This window comes from Eleutherodactylus coqui, chromosome 2 (assembly GCF_035609145.1).
Source record: "Eleutherodactylus coqui strain aEleCoq1 chromosome 2, aEleCoq1.hap1, whole genome shotgun sequence".
Lineage (NCBI taxonomy): Eukaryota > Metazoa > Chordata > Amphibia > Anura > Eleutherodactylidae > Eleutherodactylus > Eleutherodactylus coqui.
In genome coordinates this window covers 163,882,009-163,900,152 of record NC_089838.1, presented here as the reverse complement: position 1 = coordinate 163,900,152, position 18,144 = coordinate 163,882,009, and the positions used below count along the sequence as shown (strand labels likewise).

The window sequence follows — 18,144 nt, the reverse complement described above, 5'->3', positions numbered from 1 at the left end:
GGCATTGTCCATGCTCTGTTATTCCTCTGCTTATCTTTCTAGACAATTGGCGACACTGTGAAACTATACTGTGGACTCGGAGAAGATATTCGAGAAGCCTCTCATTTTCGGATAATCATTTCTACATGCAGCAGTGCTGGAATGTTCTACCAGATAGGTTTAAGGTTAGATAAACACTGATCTTACTCTTACTTTGCTCAAAACATGGATATCTGAAAGAAATCAAGTAGCGATCCTGAGATATCGTAGCATTTAGCATTTTCCTTTTAACCCATTTAGGACCAGCCACTGTATATATACGGCGGCTGGTCCTAGGCTTAGAGGACCGCCGATAGTAAAAATACGGCGGTGCTCTAAGCCTCCTGCCTCTGCAATCAGTCAGAGGCAGGAACGGGTTATCAGCTGATAGTGACAGCTGATAACCTGGAGCAGAAGGCAGGAGGGGTTTTTAACCCTTCCTGCCTTCTGCTTCCCCGATATACAGTGCTCATTGAGCACTGTATGGGGAAACTGAAAGTAACATGGACTTTCACTACGGGAGCCTCGGGGGGGGGGGGGGGGAGGGGTCATTTGACCTCCCGGGATTCCCTGTTATACAGAGCTGGAGGGTCAGACTAGACCCTGGCAGCTCTGCAGGTGACTAATGTCACCACAGGGGTTGCTTTCCCCTATAATTAGGGCTCCTATGGACGCCCCTGTTATAGTGGGAAAGTGTCAAATAAAGTAAAAAAAAAAAAAAAAAGTGAATGTCCCCCAGAGGTCTTATATGACGTCATGGGGGACACAGATAGTAAAAAACACAATTACATAAATAAGTAAAACAAAATAACAGAATAAAACAACAATACATAAAAAAGAAAGAGCATAACACAAAGCAGATGCCAACAAAAACCGTCGCCGTATGCGCCCTGTAAACCAAAACCATACATACTATATACCAAAACGTCCGAAATAAATAGAGGAACCCATTTCCAAACTTTATTTTATTGTAAATATAAAAATAATTTTTTAAACTATAAATGTTAAAAAAATCTTTTTTTTTTTAAGCATTTTACCCCCAATAAAACTAAAAAAAAGCTGTGAAAAAGATATTTAAAAAAAAGTCCTATATGTCAGGAAAAAAAACACAGCAAAAATAATTTTGGTAGCTAAAGGAAAAAAAATGGAGCAGTAAAACCGCCACATGGGTAAAATCCCTAAAAAGTGTCTGGTCCTTAAGGTGCAAAACAGCTTGGTCCTTAAGGGGTTAAAGTAATAAACATTTGCGTCTGTATAGTGGACCGCTACGGTAGAAGCAACATCCCGACTTAGTAAATAGGCAAACAAACAGGTTCTACTTCCATCTAAAGAGATCCTTGTGACAGAATATTGTATGTCTGGGAAAATGAGAACATAATCTCGTAGTGCTTTTCTTTTTTTAAAAAAGCAACATATTTTATTACATATAACGACCTGAAATTCTGCTTTTCCTCGCGTACATTCACACAACCACATGTTATGAAACATCAATGGATTGAAATGGTAAAAAACTATTTCACCATTTTTGGGGAGGTTTTGTTTTTATGTTGTGGTAAAACTGTCATGTTTAACTGTATTCTATGGATGTGTACAATCAGGGTGAAAGTAATAGTTTTTATATTGTAGTGTCATTTTTAAAAAAAGTTTATAAAAGAGTTCCTGTCATGTCCTTATGTCAGCAGGGCTGGCTGCATAACTTTTCAGATGCAGCTCTGCTGACTCCTACAATGTCTGACTTTTCCCTCCTGTTTCCCCCTAAAAGCTCTCCTTAGTTTCCATTCCTCATGTGGGCCCATTCCCACTGAACACTGTCAATGGGCGATGTCAGACTTAACTGACAGTGAGCCGTGGGAACTGCCCACCTGATACATTCACACCGAAGCTAAGAAGAGCTCGTACTGGGGAACTGAAGAGCGTAGAGAGGGTGTTGAACAGCAATGGGGGATCAGGTGAGTATGAGACAAGACTTGCTGTGATCTAAACTATAAGCACCATAATTTAGTTTATGGTGGTTATAGCTGATAATCTTTAAAAAAACAGAAAACTTTATACTTGCCTGTTCCTCCAAAAGCAGTCTCCTTACCAGATCTTCCCCTGGCTCCTCCAGCCCCTTGGGTCACGTCACCGCAAGCCAGTTGAATCATCTTCTTCCGGTGATGTGGCGTCTATTCGCTGCATTTCACTTCCTGTAGGGCAGAGTATGCTATGTTACTAGTGACGTAGCGTTTACTACCTAGTAGAAAATGCCATATCCTTGACAGCCTGCAAGCAAGCAATATAGCCACCAGTGTGGTGTGGTGTCTCACGAGTGTTTATGCATTATTATATGAACACTTGCGAGACACCGCACTTGCGCAGTCGCAGCGAAATTACCGCCTTCACGTGAAAGCGGGCTCCTAAGGATACAGCATTTCCTGCTAGGTAGTGAATGTTACATGACTAGTGATGTAGCATACTCTGCCCTGCAGGAAGTAAAATGCAGTGAATTGACGCTACATCACCGGAAGATGATTCTGCTGGCTTGCGGTGACGTGACCCAGGGGGCCGGAGGAGCCAGGAGAAGATCTGGTAAGGAGACTGCCTTGGGATGATCAGGCAAGTACAGAATTTTTTTTATTTTCAAATGACAGAACCCCTTTAAGCTTTGCCATGGCAGGCTTAGACCCATTTCCCAAACCTAATCTGCTTAAAAGGCATTGTCCTGCTTCTAAGGGTCCATTTACACACACATATCTTTCAAAAGATTGAAAGATCAGCGATCCTTTTGCATAAAGTACTAATGGGCACTAATTGCTATTAGTGCTTTATTAGCTTCATTTGCATGCAAATGAGATTCTGGGAGCTGTTACAGAACTCAGCAGGAGGTCTGAGCTCCATAATTGGCTCCATTGTTCAGCCATGGGCTCCCAGTGGAGAATTCAGCACCATGGACAGTAGACACAGCCTGTGATCCTGCTTATCAGCTCTTCTGCAGAACTACGGTTTTCAAGCAGAATTGAAAACCGTCATTTGGCCGAACAGTGAAAGATGGACACATTTAGACACAAGAAGTATAGCTCAAAAGAAGGCTTTGGAGCGATAATCATTGTGTCTAAATGGGCCTTATGACCGTTTACGAAAAAATGTGTGAGGAGTGACTGAATACAGATTTCTTAAATCATTACAGAGTTGGACACTTCACTCATGTAATAATTGATGAAGCTGGGCAAGCCACTGAATCGGAGTGTCTGATACCTTTGGCATTAGTATCAGAAGTTACTGGACAGGTACCAGCACTTATGAAGAAGTTCTTCAGTTCTACAATCTTGCAGATTTGGTTTTTAAATTTATTTTCTACTATTACAGATTATTCTTGCAGGAGATCCAATGCAGCTTGGACCAGTGATAAAGTCACGAATCGCTTTGGCGTATGGGCTCAGTATGTCATTATTGGAAAGGCTCATGGCTCTTCCAATATATTTAAGAGATGAAAAAACCTATGGTGCTTGTGGAAACTATAATCCTTTGTTGGTAAGTGGAATAATGTCCAACCATAAAGGAGACCTACCATTTTATCTATTGTGACAACTTGGAGGATGTTAACTCAATAGATCACCATCTCCAGGGCAAGATGGGTGGCACACACATGAAAATAAATAGCTTCAGCCAGTTTTATTCACACACAGGCACTTCGCACAACACAGCAGAGTCTGAACAAAATAAATTCTAGGCCAGTCTAGCCACTAGCTAAACATATGGCTTCTTTCTTTATACCAGGGGCAGGGGTAGTCCTACCGCCTACACCACAAAACACACGTTCCTTCAACTTGTTCCCACAGGACTTGGAACAAATTTTGAGTGATAATCATTACGTTTCTGCCAAACGACCGAAAATGAGCAATAATCATTACACGTAAACGCAGGCATTGTGCACTTTTTCGTTTGAACAATGATTTTAAGGTGAACTTAAAATCCATCGTTCAGACAGTGAGAGATAGCGTCTCAATAGACCTCATGCTGTTATCTCCATGGGAGTCGGCAGATAACATTGGAATTTGCTGGCAACCGTGAGCAGAACCATGCAGCTGTGTGCACAGCTGGGCGTGTGATTAATCACACGCTGGACCCTGCAAACAGCTTCTGTAGGCCCTTTTACATGCAAATGAAGATGATAAAGTATCAATGGCCATTAACACTTTATGCGAATAGATCGCAAAATCTTTTAATCCTTCAGTCATTTAAAAGATTATCTTTGTGTGTATATGAGGCTTAAGCCTTTCTCTTATCTGCTTTGAGTGCATTCTAGGAACAACCACAGCAGGCTTATTTAGAGCGCCCCCAACTGTCTCCTATTTAATCTCATTAGGGAGCTCAAATCCAGACACTCCTTCTTTTCCCCACGCAGACTGCCTGAGATGTCCATAATTGGGCTCCATTGTGGCATAAATCTGCCACTTCAGTTGGCCACTTGTATATAAAAAGAAAAAAAAACATTTTGAATTTCCATCTGTGCCGACATATTGACGCTTCAAGTTATAGATGCAAAACCTGAGGCTACGCTATACAGAGATTCTGATAACTTGTCCACTTCTGATTTCTGTCCAGTGCATTTTTGACCTGTGGATTCAGATTTCCAATTATACTTCTCAAAAAATTTAAGGGAATGCTTAAATTACACATCACATCTCGACGAACGAAAGATTCCACTTGAAAATCTTATAGAAATCGTTTAACCCTTTCCAATCCACTGTCTGACGTCTGAAGACATTCTGATCGAAGGCTTACAGCTCCGATGTCGGAAGACGTCCAGCAGGGTATTACTGTATATTACTGGCCGCTCTGTTGTCGGGGGGCCTCTCCAGCATCTCCCATACCACAGTACTGGCTCTAGCCAGCAGATGGTGCCAATGTATAATGGCACAAAGAGAAAGCCCCCTAGGAAACCCTGAATCCAAAATTGGATTGCAAAGGGTTAATGTGTTGAGAGCTAAATGACACCAATGGTCAATGTAAAATAAAATCATCAACCAATGGAGGGCTGGATCCCAAATTGCCTGAAAAAACAGTTTGCACTAATTTTGTGACAAACTCGTAATGTGACTCAGTATTGTGTATGGCCCGCCACGTGACTGTATGCACTTTTGACAGTGTGGGCTCGCTCCAGATGAGATGGCGGATGGTGTCCTTGGTGACTTGGATCAGGGCATTGCTGAGCTCCTGGACAGTTTGTGGCACTACATGATTGTATCTGATGCACTGACAGCCTTCCAGAGGATCCCAATTGAGTTTGTCTTGGGAATGCGAGGGCCAGTTAAGGACATCAAGGCCTTCGTCATCCAGGAACTTCCTACACTCTCCGGGCACATGAGCCTGAGTGTTAACCTGCAGCAGGATGAACCTAGGCCCCACCGCGCCAATGTAAGATCTGACTGGCTCTGAGGATTTCATCACTGTACCTAACAGCAATCAGCCATTTTCGCTATTACGTGAATGTTTGTGTGACCCTCCAGGGATATTCTTCCCCAGACTATCGCTGACCCACCACCAAACCAGTCATGCTAGGTGATGTTGCAGGCAGCATAACATTCAACCAATAACGTCTCTACGTGCTCATGTGTGAGAACAGGGTACCAATGGTGGACCTGCCAATTCTGGTGTTCTCCGGGGTATGGCAATTGAGCTGTATGGTGTTAAGCTGTGAGCAAAGCTCCCACTCCAGGATGTTGACCCCTCATGCCAGGCTCATGAAGTCTCATTCTGCCAGTTTGGTCACAAACATGCAGGCTAGTAGCCCGATAGAGCTTGTTTTTTAGAGCTCTGGCAGTGCTCCTCCCCACACAAAGGAACAGGTATGGATGCTGATACTGGGTTAGTGCCTTTCTACAGCTCTTTCCTGCTCTCCTCCTGTAATGGCCTGTGTTCTGCTATCTGCTTTGTGCTCTTGAGACTGTGCTGAAGACACTGCATACCTTCTTTAGATTACATTGTAAGATTGCCCCAGGAATACTCTATATACTTTATATAAACCTGATTCTAATTACCAAAGGCAAAAAATACCCATAGGTAATATTCCCTAAAATTTTAAAACTTTATTACTCAAAAATAGACAAGGACAACAACGAAAAATATTATAAAATGAAGAGGCAAATGGTGGTAGTGATATAGTGGGACCAACAGTCCTCAATCAGTATCATGTATGTAATTGTGCAAATACACACTTAAGCATAGGCCTGCATGGCCAACTCCCAAAAGCCTATGTAGAAATTAGTAGGTCAGCGCCACCAGAACCCTATTAAGTCACTATAGTCACCCTCGACATGTTTTGCCTTAGGCCCCCTGCACACAGGCAGAAATTCTGCAGTGGGATTTCCCGTAGAATTTCCGCCCGTGGAAGCTGCCATAGGATTGCATTAAAAAATGCAATCCTTGGCAGACGGCCACGATTTGTCCGCGTGAAATCACACGGGGAAAATAAATCGCGGAGTGCTCTATTTCTGTGCGGGTCTCGCAGAGGCCTGCACAGAAATGTCACTACTGGCGGCCCGGCTCCACTCTGCGCATGCGCCGGTAGCAGGCACATCAAGGAGCCACGGGAGTGGTGAGCGCTGCACTGGTCCCTGCAGGGGTCCGGGTCGGGTCGCAGCGGGATCCGACCCGGCCATCTGCAGGTGGCCTTACAGCGTCCCCAAAGGGGAACAACCAGCAGGGCTAGTTTGACTTTTAATAGGGTTCTACCAGTAGTAACAAGAACACTAGCAAAACTAGAGAAGAATTAGCTAGGAAGAATGAGGAGAGCGTAATTGTCTGTGTCTGACATAACTTTTTGGGGTTGTCTGGATGTTGCCTTTCCAGTGCAGCTGTTTTCACTTTCATATACATCTAAGCAGGTGAAATTGACAATCTCATAAGACTGCTATTAGACCAGCGTACAAGTTGTGACCCCAGCCTGTGATAATACTATAATATACTATAATACTGTGTAGATGAAGGTGAATGGGCTATCATCATTGGACACAATCGCAATCATATTCCACTCTGGTATTCATTTCTCGGTTTCAAACCAAGCATTAGTGGGTCTAATGGTCCATTTAGATGGGACGACAGTCGTCTAAATGACTACACAAGTGCGGATGTCATCGCTAAGGTCGTTAGCACTCATGCAGTGTTTAGACAGTCCGTTCACCCCTGGATTGGGGGCTTCTTGCTGAGCGCTTCACCTATGTGAAGTCAACCAACCACCGATGTTGTTTTTTTATGCTGCCTGAAAGTCATCGATATCGAGAAGTAACGATCCTTTTGCATTTACACCAGACGATTATCACTTAATTTCACTGAAATTTTGAGCGATAACCGCCCCGTGTAAATGGCCCTTAAGAGATCTGTGTATAGTTACAATGTGTTACTGTTAAACAAGATAAGGAGATTAATTTCAGTAATTGCGTTTTAAAAGAAGGCTTTTTAAATTTTTTTAAAATCCGTTAAATACTGCAAAAACCACTCTGCATTTTAAACCTGCTTACACCAATGTATACTTTTTTATTTATTTATTTTTTTTCATGATTCAAAGATCACAAAGCTGACAAAGAACTACAGGTCACACGCAGCCTTACTCTATCTCCCATTCAAGCTGTTCTATCATAATGAATTTGAAGTCTGTGCAGATCCAGCTGTTGTAAACCGTCTCCTAAGATGGGAAAAGTTGCCCAAGAAAGACTTTCCTTTAATTTTCCATGGTGTCAGGGTATGTAGGTGCTTTCATCTGAATTGAGTGATGTTGTTAGATGTGACATTTTTATATGACACCGCTTTTTAGAGATTTGTTTTTGCTTGTTTCACCCCTAAGAAGAAATTCTAGGCCATCACTTTAATACAATGTGTCTCCATAGGGAACAGAAATGCGTGAAGGAAGCAACCCATCCTGGTTCAATCCATCAGAAGCGGTGCAAGTCATGAGATACTCCTGTATACTTGCTAAGCATGTTACCACATCCGTATCGGCCCGAGACATTGGAGTGATTACACCATATAGGAAACAGGTACCGTATGTGCTCTAGGACTGCTTCAGTGTATGTTGGCATGTATGATACTTTTATTGTGTGATATCAGCGGGCTGACAGATGGAGCCGCTCCTTCTGTCATATACCTTACTAAATGCCATGGTCGCTATTGACAGCAGCATCTAAAGGGTCAAACAGATGTCAATCACTGCCATAGTTCTGAGTCTGTATGATAAGCATGATGTATATGTATCACATGGTACCTTTTTTAAAGAGGTTTTAACAGAACAACTAGTAATCCTCTACTTGCAGGATAGGGGATAACTTGCTGATCGGCGTGGATCTCAACGCTGAAAGCTCGTCATTGCTCCATTCATTTCAATGAGTAGCACCCGGTTGGGTATTTCTGTCACTCCCATTGAACTCGAGCACTGACTGCATGCTCAGCCAGAGCTCCATTCAGAGTGACGTCACTTCTGGGGAAGAAGCAACCCCCGCAGTGACAGGAGAACGCTATACAGGAATTCTGTTCTCAGATTGGCAGGGGTCTCCGCAGTGATAGATGGTAGCTTGTTGTTTTATCTAAAGGCATTCTATGACATACCTAAATATCACAGTGTGCTAAGGGGTTAATGGGCATATAATTAGTGTTTGTTTCTTTCTGTAACAATAGCTTTTATTGAAATGTATCCGTGTACAAATAACAAAATAGCTTTTATAGAAAAATCCCATTGAAAGTCACATCTCGTTTTTCTATTGGTTTTCTATTCTAGAACATTGGATAATTAGCTTCTTTTGAAATTCTCTAATGTGCACCTTTATGGTGTAAGGAAGGGGGTTTACAATCCACTGGAACAGAGAGTGATATACAGATGTTGGAAACAACACACGAGTTTACAGAATCTAGAATTTATGATTGATAAAGTTCCATACACACTACATAACCAAAAATATAGTTGTCACTCAGGTTACCATGGCCGATTTTATGCTGTTTGTGAAAAAACAAATGCCGGGCATTATGCTAGGAAATGGTAAATCTTAATACAGTAAGATTTAGAGTTTTTCTCATTGCTGTTTACAGGTTGAAAAAATCCGAACACTTCTACGGACGGTTGACTTGATGGATATCAAGGTGGGATCAGTTGAAGAATTTCAAGGTCAAGAATTTCTGGTAATCATTATTTCAATGGTATGTATGAGCTTTTGAATTTACTTCATGATCTGCTGTGACATGTCTGAAAAGTGAACCCGCCATGTCGTCTTTACTGGAGGCACAGGACATGAATATCCAGTAACGGCCCTGTATTTCTTTCTGGCCAGGTGAAGAGGTGGCTGCGTACCCGAAACACATTATTTGTGCTGGTAAAAACGTGTTCTCTGTATTCTGTGGGCTGGTGTGATCGGGCAACACCACATTTATTTATATATGATATACATTTATTTTTAATGTAGTACAATTTATAAAAAAATACAAACCGTTGCTTTCTGTCACCATTTTTGACTCCTATAACTTTTTTATATTTGCGTCAATTGGGTTGTGTGAAGGCTCATGTTTTTTAAAGGTGGACTGCAGTTTTTATTAATATCATTTTGGGATAGATATGACTTTTGAATAGTTTTTTATACAATTTATTTTTATTTTATTTCCTTGGATACAGGGTGACCAAAAAACTTTAATCCTGGCAGTGCGATTTTTGTTTGTGTTTTTTTTTTTCACCATGTGGGATTTATTAATGTGATATTTTAACAACCTTTTATTATGTATCGGGCTTTTGCCGATACATAATAAAAAAAATAAATTAAATTTGATGGCCGATTTGGCAAAAGATTTTTAATTTTTTTTTTTTTTTTTTTACTGTTATTACTACCTTTTTTTTTCTTTCTAATATTTAAAAAAAAACTACTTTTTTTGTTTTGTTTTTTAGTCCTCATAGGGACCTGAACATGCAATAGTGCATTGATAGACTATCTGTTAGAACATGGTATAATGCATGTCACAGGCACGCTTTGATAGACAGACATTCATGGTAGCTCCGGGCAGTTTTTATTGTGTTTTTACTACTTATGCACAATTCAAAGCATTTTTCATATATAGTTTTTTTTTCATAGCGTCCATCATGACAGCACACATGGAGGTTGCTCCGCCTGCGATCCTTGGGACAGGAAGGAGTTCTTTAAAAGCCACCTCCCACCGCTTGACTCCAGTGTCTTCCTGTCCCAAACGGACACAGGAGGAGTTCTCCGTGCTGAGGATGGAGACGGGGAGCTGCGAGCGCTACTCACCGGGGCGCGGAGTATCCGGCCAGGGGAGGCAGCTTCCTCGCTCCGTCCGGAGGAATCAGCAGTTTCAGTGGGGAAGGAGCGGCAGGTGCGGGGTGACTGCTCTGAGCTTCCACTCCCCGGCGTCTAGCGGCGGCCGGCTTCCGGGTATGAGGCGGCGCCGCGTCGTGCGCGATGACGTCGGACGGGATGACGTCAGACATAGCACGGGCGCTTAAAGGCGCCAAATTCAAAAGAAAGATCCCTTCCATGTCCCAGGCATCTCTCTCCTTCCTGGCTGAGCAAGTATGGATAGCGCTGAAGGGGATAAGATTGTGCCAACCGTAAGTAGTCCACTTGGACAAAAATGGGGGACCTTTTTCTTGTGAGTAAAGAAAGTTTTTCCTTTTTTCACACCTGGTATTAGTAATGGCTTCTCCTTATAAGAAGAAGCATTAAAAACTAAACAGGAAAAAAAGAGGATCAAAAGGTGTGCGTTATGCGCCAAAAAAGTGGACGATAACGCCAAGAGACCCATATGCTCAGACTGTGCTACGAAAATAGTTAAAGACGAGCAACACAACCTATTACTGGGTATCCGTGAAATGGTGCGGGAAGAAGTACAGGCACTAAAAGAGCAAACATTGGACGCCCAGCCGGGACCATCCCGGAAAAGGGCCCGCACGGAAACTTATATGGTCTCTTCACCAGAACATTCCGAGGGAGAGTTCTCAGACACCTCCTCGGAATTGTTAACCCCCACAGAAGGGGATAAAAAAGTCTTTTTTTTCAAATACGGACCTGGAGCAGCTAATCTCTGCAGTCCGTAACACCATGGAGTTCACTGATACCCCGCAGGTAAAATCAGTCCAAGATGAAATGTTTGGGGGCCTCAGAACTCGCTACAAGAAATGCTTCCCAGTTAACGAAAACCTGCGAAACATGATCTTGGATGAATGGCGCAAACCCACACGAGGGTCCAGCATCCAAAAAGAGTTCAGAGAGAGACTCTCTTTTGCTGCAGAGGATGCCGCTCTGTGGCGAGTAATTCCCAAGGTGGACGTTTCAGTCGCAAAGCTGACAAAAAAGACGACGCTCCCCTTTTGAGGACTGTTCCCAGTTAAAAGATCCCATGGAGCGCAGAATGGAGGGGTTTCTGAAAGGCGTATGGGAATCAGCCTCTACGGTCATAGAGACCAACATAGCGGCCACATCGGTGGCAAGATCCCTACACCTGTGGCTAGATCAGTTGGATTCCCACCTACAATTAAAAACCCCTAGGGAAGAGCTTCTCAAATGTCTACCCATAATTTAAAAAGCGACAGCTTTTTTAGCGGACGCATCAGGGGAATCGGTGAGGTTCGCTGCAAGAGGCGCAGGCCTAGGGAATGCGGCTAGACGGGCCTTATGGCTCAGATCATGGACAGGAGACCAAACGTCCAAGTCCAGATTATGCACGATCCCTCTGGTGGGCGAATACCTTTTCGGACCAACACTGGACAAAATTTTGGAGAAAGCAGCAGATTAAAAAAACTAGGCTTCCCAACAGACTATCTACCTAAGAAAACCATCCCCTTTCGGAGAGAGTATTTCCCAAGAGGAAAAATGCAAAGGGAAGATGGGTAGGTGGTCCTACCCGAAAGGGGGTAGAGGGAGAACTCCGGGGGTTCCCTCTAGATTTGACCCAAGATAAAAGCATTAAAGTGGGGGGTAGACTTCTCCAGTACTCAGAAAACTGGCTGCAGATCTCAAAAAGCCCCTGGGTTCTGGAGATAGTCTCTACAGGCTATAAAATCAGGCTGAACTCGAATCCCCCCGATAATTTTTTATGCATAACACTACTGCAGCCCCCCAACCTCCAAGCAAAATTGGAGGAGGGAGTACTTAATTTGATTAAAATCGGAGCAGTTATCCCTGTCCCTACGGTGGAACAAAGCCAGGGTTATTATTCCCATTTATTTTTGGTCCCAAAGCCGAACGGCAAGTTTAGAGTTATTTTGAATCTCAAAAAATTGACCGCTTATGTGAATAACTATACGTTTAAAATGGAAACCATACGCTCAACGGTCCCATTAATAGGTCGGAATAACGTTATGAGTACTATAGACCTAAAAGATGCGTATTTCCACATCCCCATCCATGCGACATCTCAAAAATTTTTAAGATTTTCAGTTTATATGGATAATACTATACGGCATTTTCAATTTATCTGCTTACCGTTTGGCATCTCCTCAGCCCCCAGGGTGTTTACTAAAATCATGATAGAACCAGTTAGGTTCCTGCAGGAACGCAATATTAAAATCATCCCCTATCTAGACGACCTTCTATTGATAGCAAACAATGCTAAAACCATGAGGGTCCAGTTAGAGGAGACATTACATCTACTCAAAAAACTAGGTTGGATCATCAATTACGAAAAATCTAGCCTAGTTCCAGAAACCAAAAAGATTTTTTGGGGGATCCTCCTGGATTCAAATAAAAATCGGTCCTTTTTACCCGAATCAAAAGTTTCCCACATTTTGAAAGAGGTACGGAATTTCCAGAAGAAAAAAGAGGTGTCAGTAAGGGAAACAATGCACATCTTGGGCCTAATGACATCTTGTCTTCCGGCAGTTCCCTGGTCTCAGTTTCACTCCAGGTCTTTACAACAAAAATTGTTGGCGACCTGGGATCACTCCCAGGAGTCCTTGGAGGAGAAATTTAAACTACCACCATGGGTAAAAAAATCCTTAGACTGGTGGCTGACCCCATCAAATCTTAGGAAAGGAGTCCAGTGGACACACTCTCCATGCGTCACTATAAATACGGACGCCAGCAGTACAGGATGGGGAGCCCAAGTAGCAGGTGAAGCCTTACAGGGATCCTGGTCTAGGTTCACCAGTACCCACTCATCCAATTACAGGGAGCTAAGGGCGGTCTGGGAGGCCCTGATTAGATCTGAGGATGTATTGAAAAACAAACACGTAAAAATACTGTCAGATAATATGACTACAGTTTCCTTTCTCCGTCACCAGGGAGGCACCCGGTATCCTCGCCTGCAGTATATGGTGAGCAAAATCCTATCGTGGGCAGAGGTCAACACAGCATCCCTCTCGGCGGTCCATTTAAAGGGGACTCAGAATCAAGTGGCGGACTTCCTGAGCAGGGAAAGACTGGATCCGGGAAACTGGTCCCTCAACCCGGAAGTATTCCAGCAACTTACAGACCAGTGGGGGCTACCACAAGTAGACCTGTTTGCCTCAAGAAAAAATGCAAAATGCCGGGACGACTTCTCCCTAGATCCAGCAGACCAACCACTAGCACTGGACGCACTATCCCAGGAATGGGAAATGCCCCTGGCTTATGCGTTTCCTCCCTTACCGTTGGTAGCCGGATGCCTACAAAAGATCGCACGCAGTCACACCACCGTCATATTCATCGCCCCAGCGTGGCCAAAACGACCTTGGTATCCAATGCTAAATTGGTTGGCAATACAATCTCCAATAGCGCTACCCCTCAGAGAGAATCTCCTATCCCAGGGCCCAGTGTTTTTCCAGAGAATCCACTGGTTAAAACTGACGGCCTGGCTGCTGAGAGGCAGAGATTAAAAAAACAGGGGCTTTCAGACAAGGTGATTAATACTTTGTTCAAGAGTCGGAAATCAACTACTTCAAAAATTTATTACAGAATTTGGGAAGTATTTTGTACATGGTATAAACCAGAGAGCCCTAATCTAGATTGCCCGGATATTGTTAAAATTCTAGATTTTCTGCAAGCAGGGCTAGACAAAGGTCTTAGTCCCTGAACTCTGCGGGTTCAGACAGCAGCTCTTAGTGCTCTGTTTGATTTTTAAACTCTCGGAAAACAAATGGATAAGAAGGTTCCTGAAGGGGGCTGACAGATCAAAACCTTTCGTGAGGGGACCATCCCCCTCATGGGACGTCAATTTAGTCTTGGAGGGCCTCTGTGACCCGCCATTTGAGCCCATTAACCAAATCACGGTTAAAAATCTATCCATAAAAGTCGCTTTCCTGATCGCCATTACATCGGCCAGGAGGATTGGCGAATTGCAAGCCTTATCCAGTAGAGAACCCTACTTAAGGATCTTAGATGATCGGGTAATATTCAAACACACCCCCGACTTTTTACCAAAAGTCGTGTCTCCTTTTCATTTAAATCAGGAAATAACATTGCCATCCTTTTGCCAAAATTTTAGTAAAGCGAAAGAAGAGTGTCTTCATAGTTTGGATGTCCGTAGAGTAGTAAAAACCTACCTAGAAGTTACTCAAACTTTCCGTGAGTCAGAAAAGTTCTTCTTACAATACCAAGGGGCAAACCAGCTTCTAAGGACACTATAGCTAGATGGATCAGGTTAGCGATCCAGGAGACCTACAAGACCAGAGGTTTGGCAGCTCCGGAGGGGACGAAGGCCCACTCCACCAGGGCTCTCGCCACCTCCTGGGCAGAACGCAGGGGAGCCTCAATAGATCAGATATGCAAGGCAGCAACATGGTCTAGTATAAATACGTTCGCAAGACATTATAGACTAGATCTCCACTCAAACACGGAGTTGGCCTTTGGACGGAAAGTACTCCAGGCAGTTGTCCCCCCCCCCCCCCTAAAGAAAGGTCTTATGATTTGGTATTACCTCCATGTGTGCTGTCATGATGGACGCTATGGAAAGATAAGAATTATTCTTACCGTTAATTCCTTTTCCATGAGTCCATCATGACAGCACATGCTTTCCCACCCTTGATTGATGTATATAATGTCTGTACATACGATTAATGTCTTTCAGTGCTAATAATAAAACTGTTGGACCTCGTATCCGTTGTGATAATTTGGAAGTCACTGGAGTCAAGCGGTGGGAGGTGGCTTTTAAAGAATTCTTTCCTGTCCCAAGGATCGCAGGCGGAGCAACCTCCATGCGTGCTGTCATGATGGACTCATGAAAAAGGAATTAACGGTAAGAATAATTCTTGTCTTTTTTTTTGGGGGGGGGGGGGGGGGGTGCATCACTATATTTAAAGAGCCATAACTTTTATTTTCCTGTCTACACAGCTGCGTAGGGGCTTGTTTTTTGCAAGATGATCTTTTAATGACATTTTGATTGGTACAGTTTTTTTTTTTTTTCCTGAGAGGTGAGGGGTCCAAAAATCCCACAACTCTGACATTACATCTGTTTCTTACGCTGTTCACCATGGGGTATAAAATATGTATTCTCTTTATTCAATCGGTCTAGACAGTTGTGGCGATCTCGTTTTTTTTTGGGGGGGGGGGGGGGGTTTAGATAATTTTTGTTTTATATTTTGCACAATAAAATAATTTTTGAGTTTTTTTTTTTTTTGCATTGTCATTCACTATGTGGTATGAATGACATTAACCTCTGGATCAGTATGATTACTGTCATACCAAATTTATATAGGTTTGGCCGTTTTATTTATTTGCATCGCCAAATTTTAGAAAACCATAACTTTTTTTCAGCCCACAGAGCTGTATGAGGGCTTGTTCTTTGCAGGATGAATTGACATTTTCATTAGTATAAATTTGGGGTCCATACAACATTTCAATAGCTTTCTAATTTTCTTGGGGAGATGATACGGGGGAGACTGAATAATCAACATCAGTTCTGATATTACATTTTTTTTCTTTCTGTGAAGAAATACATTTTATAGTGTGGGTCAATATGAAAATGTTGATACCAGTTCTGGGATTTTTTTTTTTGCATTTTCCAATAATATAGTTCTATCAAGAGAAGGTTTTTTTGGTGGGAATTTACACGTGAAAACCCTTTTTTATTGTATTTTTTTTTATACCATTTATCTGTCCCACAACAGGTCTTCAAGCTGCAATCATCCGATCACTTACATAACATGCTGTACTACTTGTGGAGTGCAGTGTATTTATGTTTGTCAATTTTTTTTAATAACAGTAAGGCCTTGTAGACCCTAATAGGCGACTGTACATTTGGCCTCCAGATGTCATGGCAGCCATTAGCACACAGTGATCTGATTGTAAGGGGGGGCTGAAGGGGTGAATAAGGAATCCCCCTCTTTCTCCAAACCTTTTAGATGCTGTGGTCCAGTTTTCCACTACAGCCAACTCCCACTGAGGACACTCCTGAGCTCACATAAGTGCGAGTACCATACATGGATGGCGGTTGCGAACTACATGAACTTTGCATGTTGCTAGTCGGTTAATAAGCAATTATATATAACAAATATCATTATATGGAATGTATTAAAAATATATCTAAGTAGCAATCTGTGTTTAAATGACTATATGTTGTCGTACGTTTCATTTTAGTCATTGCATGTCTTTGTGTAGGATTTAGCTGGTAATGGTCATTGTTAATTATTTTTTAATTGACTTTATAATTTGCAATGTTTAACAAGCCACATCGGGTGCCTATTATGGCATTCGGTGATAAGCCTCAGTATAACAATGGAGTTAAAATATAGCTTGCAATTTTGTACAGGTCCGATCCAGCGAAGACTCTCTTTATAATGATACTAGAACTTTACTTGGATTCCTCTGCAATCCAAAACGATTCAATGTTGCAACTACTAGAGCAAAGGCCCTGATGATTGTACTTGGAAACCCTCATATTCTTATGAAGGTAAGTGTACAAAGTACTTCTGCTTATCTAATCGCCTAAGGCTAACCTCACACTGGCGAACGTGATATGGGGTTATGAATCGCGCTCCCATATCGCACACCCCACCATGTGAATTCCCTGAGGATGCGAGGTGGCTTCATGTCAAAACAGCCTCACATCACTTCAAGGAAGAAGCAATCCAACACCGTGGTGGAGGATCGCAGAGATTCTACCATTGTTTTCAATGGGAGACCTCGCATCGCATGCACCTAGCACATGGTGCGATGCTGCCGCCGGTCCCATTGAAAACAATGGGCATTGTGATGCGAGAGCATGCACAAGATAGGGCATGCAACAATTTGTTTCCTGCATAGCATTGCAGTGCAATGCAGGAAAACATTGCCCAAGTGTATGACCCCATTTAAAAAAATGGGGTTCATATTTGTGCGAGATTTGTCTCTTAATGCACAGATTTTGCCTGATTTTCTCGCCCATGTGAAGGCAGCCTTAGTGTCTCATCAATTTTGTAATATACCTTCATTAAATTATTTTTTTTGCTTCACCACTGCAAATCAAGGCTGAAGTGCAGACCTTCTGCAATCCACTGCCTGTCATTAGGCATTCAGCTTCTCTACCAACTAGGATGTTGGGGCATCATTTTAGCTTTGGGGGAAGGGCTGTCTTCACAGGCTCAGCTTCCCTGCACTCAGATGTGCAGTCAGTGGGAAAACAATCTATGCCTCTTCCAATGTTTGATTTACCTAACCTGGCATGTGCACTTATCTTTATATTGTAGGCAAAGCAACCTAAGTATTTTTGGATTGCTCTTTTATCAACTGCTTTAAGGCTCTTTCACACGGGATGATTCTCATTGGTGGTAGTTCAAAACGATAGTTGTCACGTGTAAACGACACATCGTTCAGTGTAAGCAGCTGCTTACATTGAATGGAGAGGAGCAGGGAGAGAAATCTCCTGCAGCAGCCCCGCACCCCTGCTGGCCACGCTGTAAGCGATCCAGCGATACTCACTCCTGTGTAATAGCACAGAAGTGAGTATACACGGGGACGAGTGTCGGGCATCATTTGCCCAACACTTGTCCCGTGTAAAAGTGTCTTTGCTCAGTCTTGTGTGTTTTGCATGGCCACTTGGCAGTGCCACTTAACAATTTGAACTATTGAGTGACAACTGCGGTTCACATCAAGCACACAGCTGTATCCAACTAACAGTCTGGGTCCAACTGCAGCGCGAGGATCGTGGAGCTTTACGGTAAAACACGACAGACCTTGCAGTAAATTCCAATCATATTGCTGATCT

General features: G+C 42.9%; 1 protein-coding gene across 1 annotated transcript in view; it reads left to right on the top strand.

The window, feature by feature from the left end:
- MOV10L1 (Mov10 like RNA helicase 1) overlaps window positions 1-18,144 on the top strand; it is a 70,663-nt gene that overhangs the window by 49,035 nt on the left and 3,484 nt on the right. The window contains exons 17-23 of the mRNA XM_066591878.1: window positions 43-164; window positions 3,185-3,284; window positions 3,364-3,528; window positions 7,565-7,738; window positions 7,884-8,033; window positions 9,076-9,183; window positions 16,711-16,851. Coding sequence (XP_066447975.1) covers window positions 43-164; window positions 3,185-3,284; window positions 3,364-3,528; window positions 7,565-7,738; window positions 7,884-8,033; window positions 9,076-9,183; window positions 16,711-16,851 — 960 coding nt within the window. The remainder of the gene's footprint in view (window positions 1-42; window positions 165-3,184; window positions 3,285-3,363; window positions 3,529-7,564; window positions 7,739-7,883; window positions 8,034-9,075; window positions 9,184-16,710; window positions 16,852-18,144) is intronic.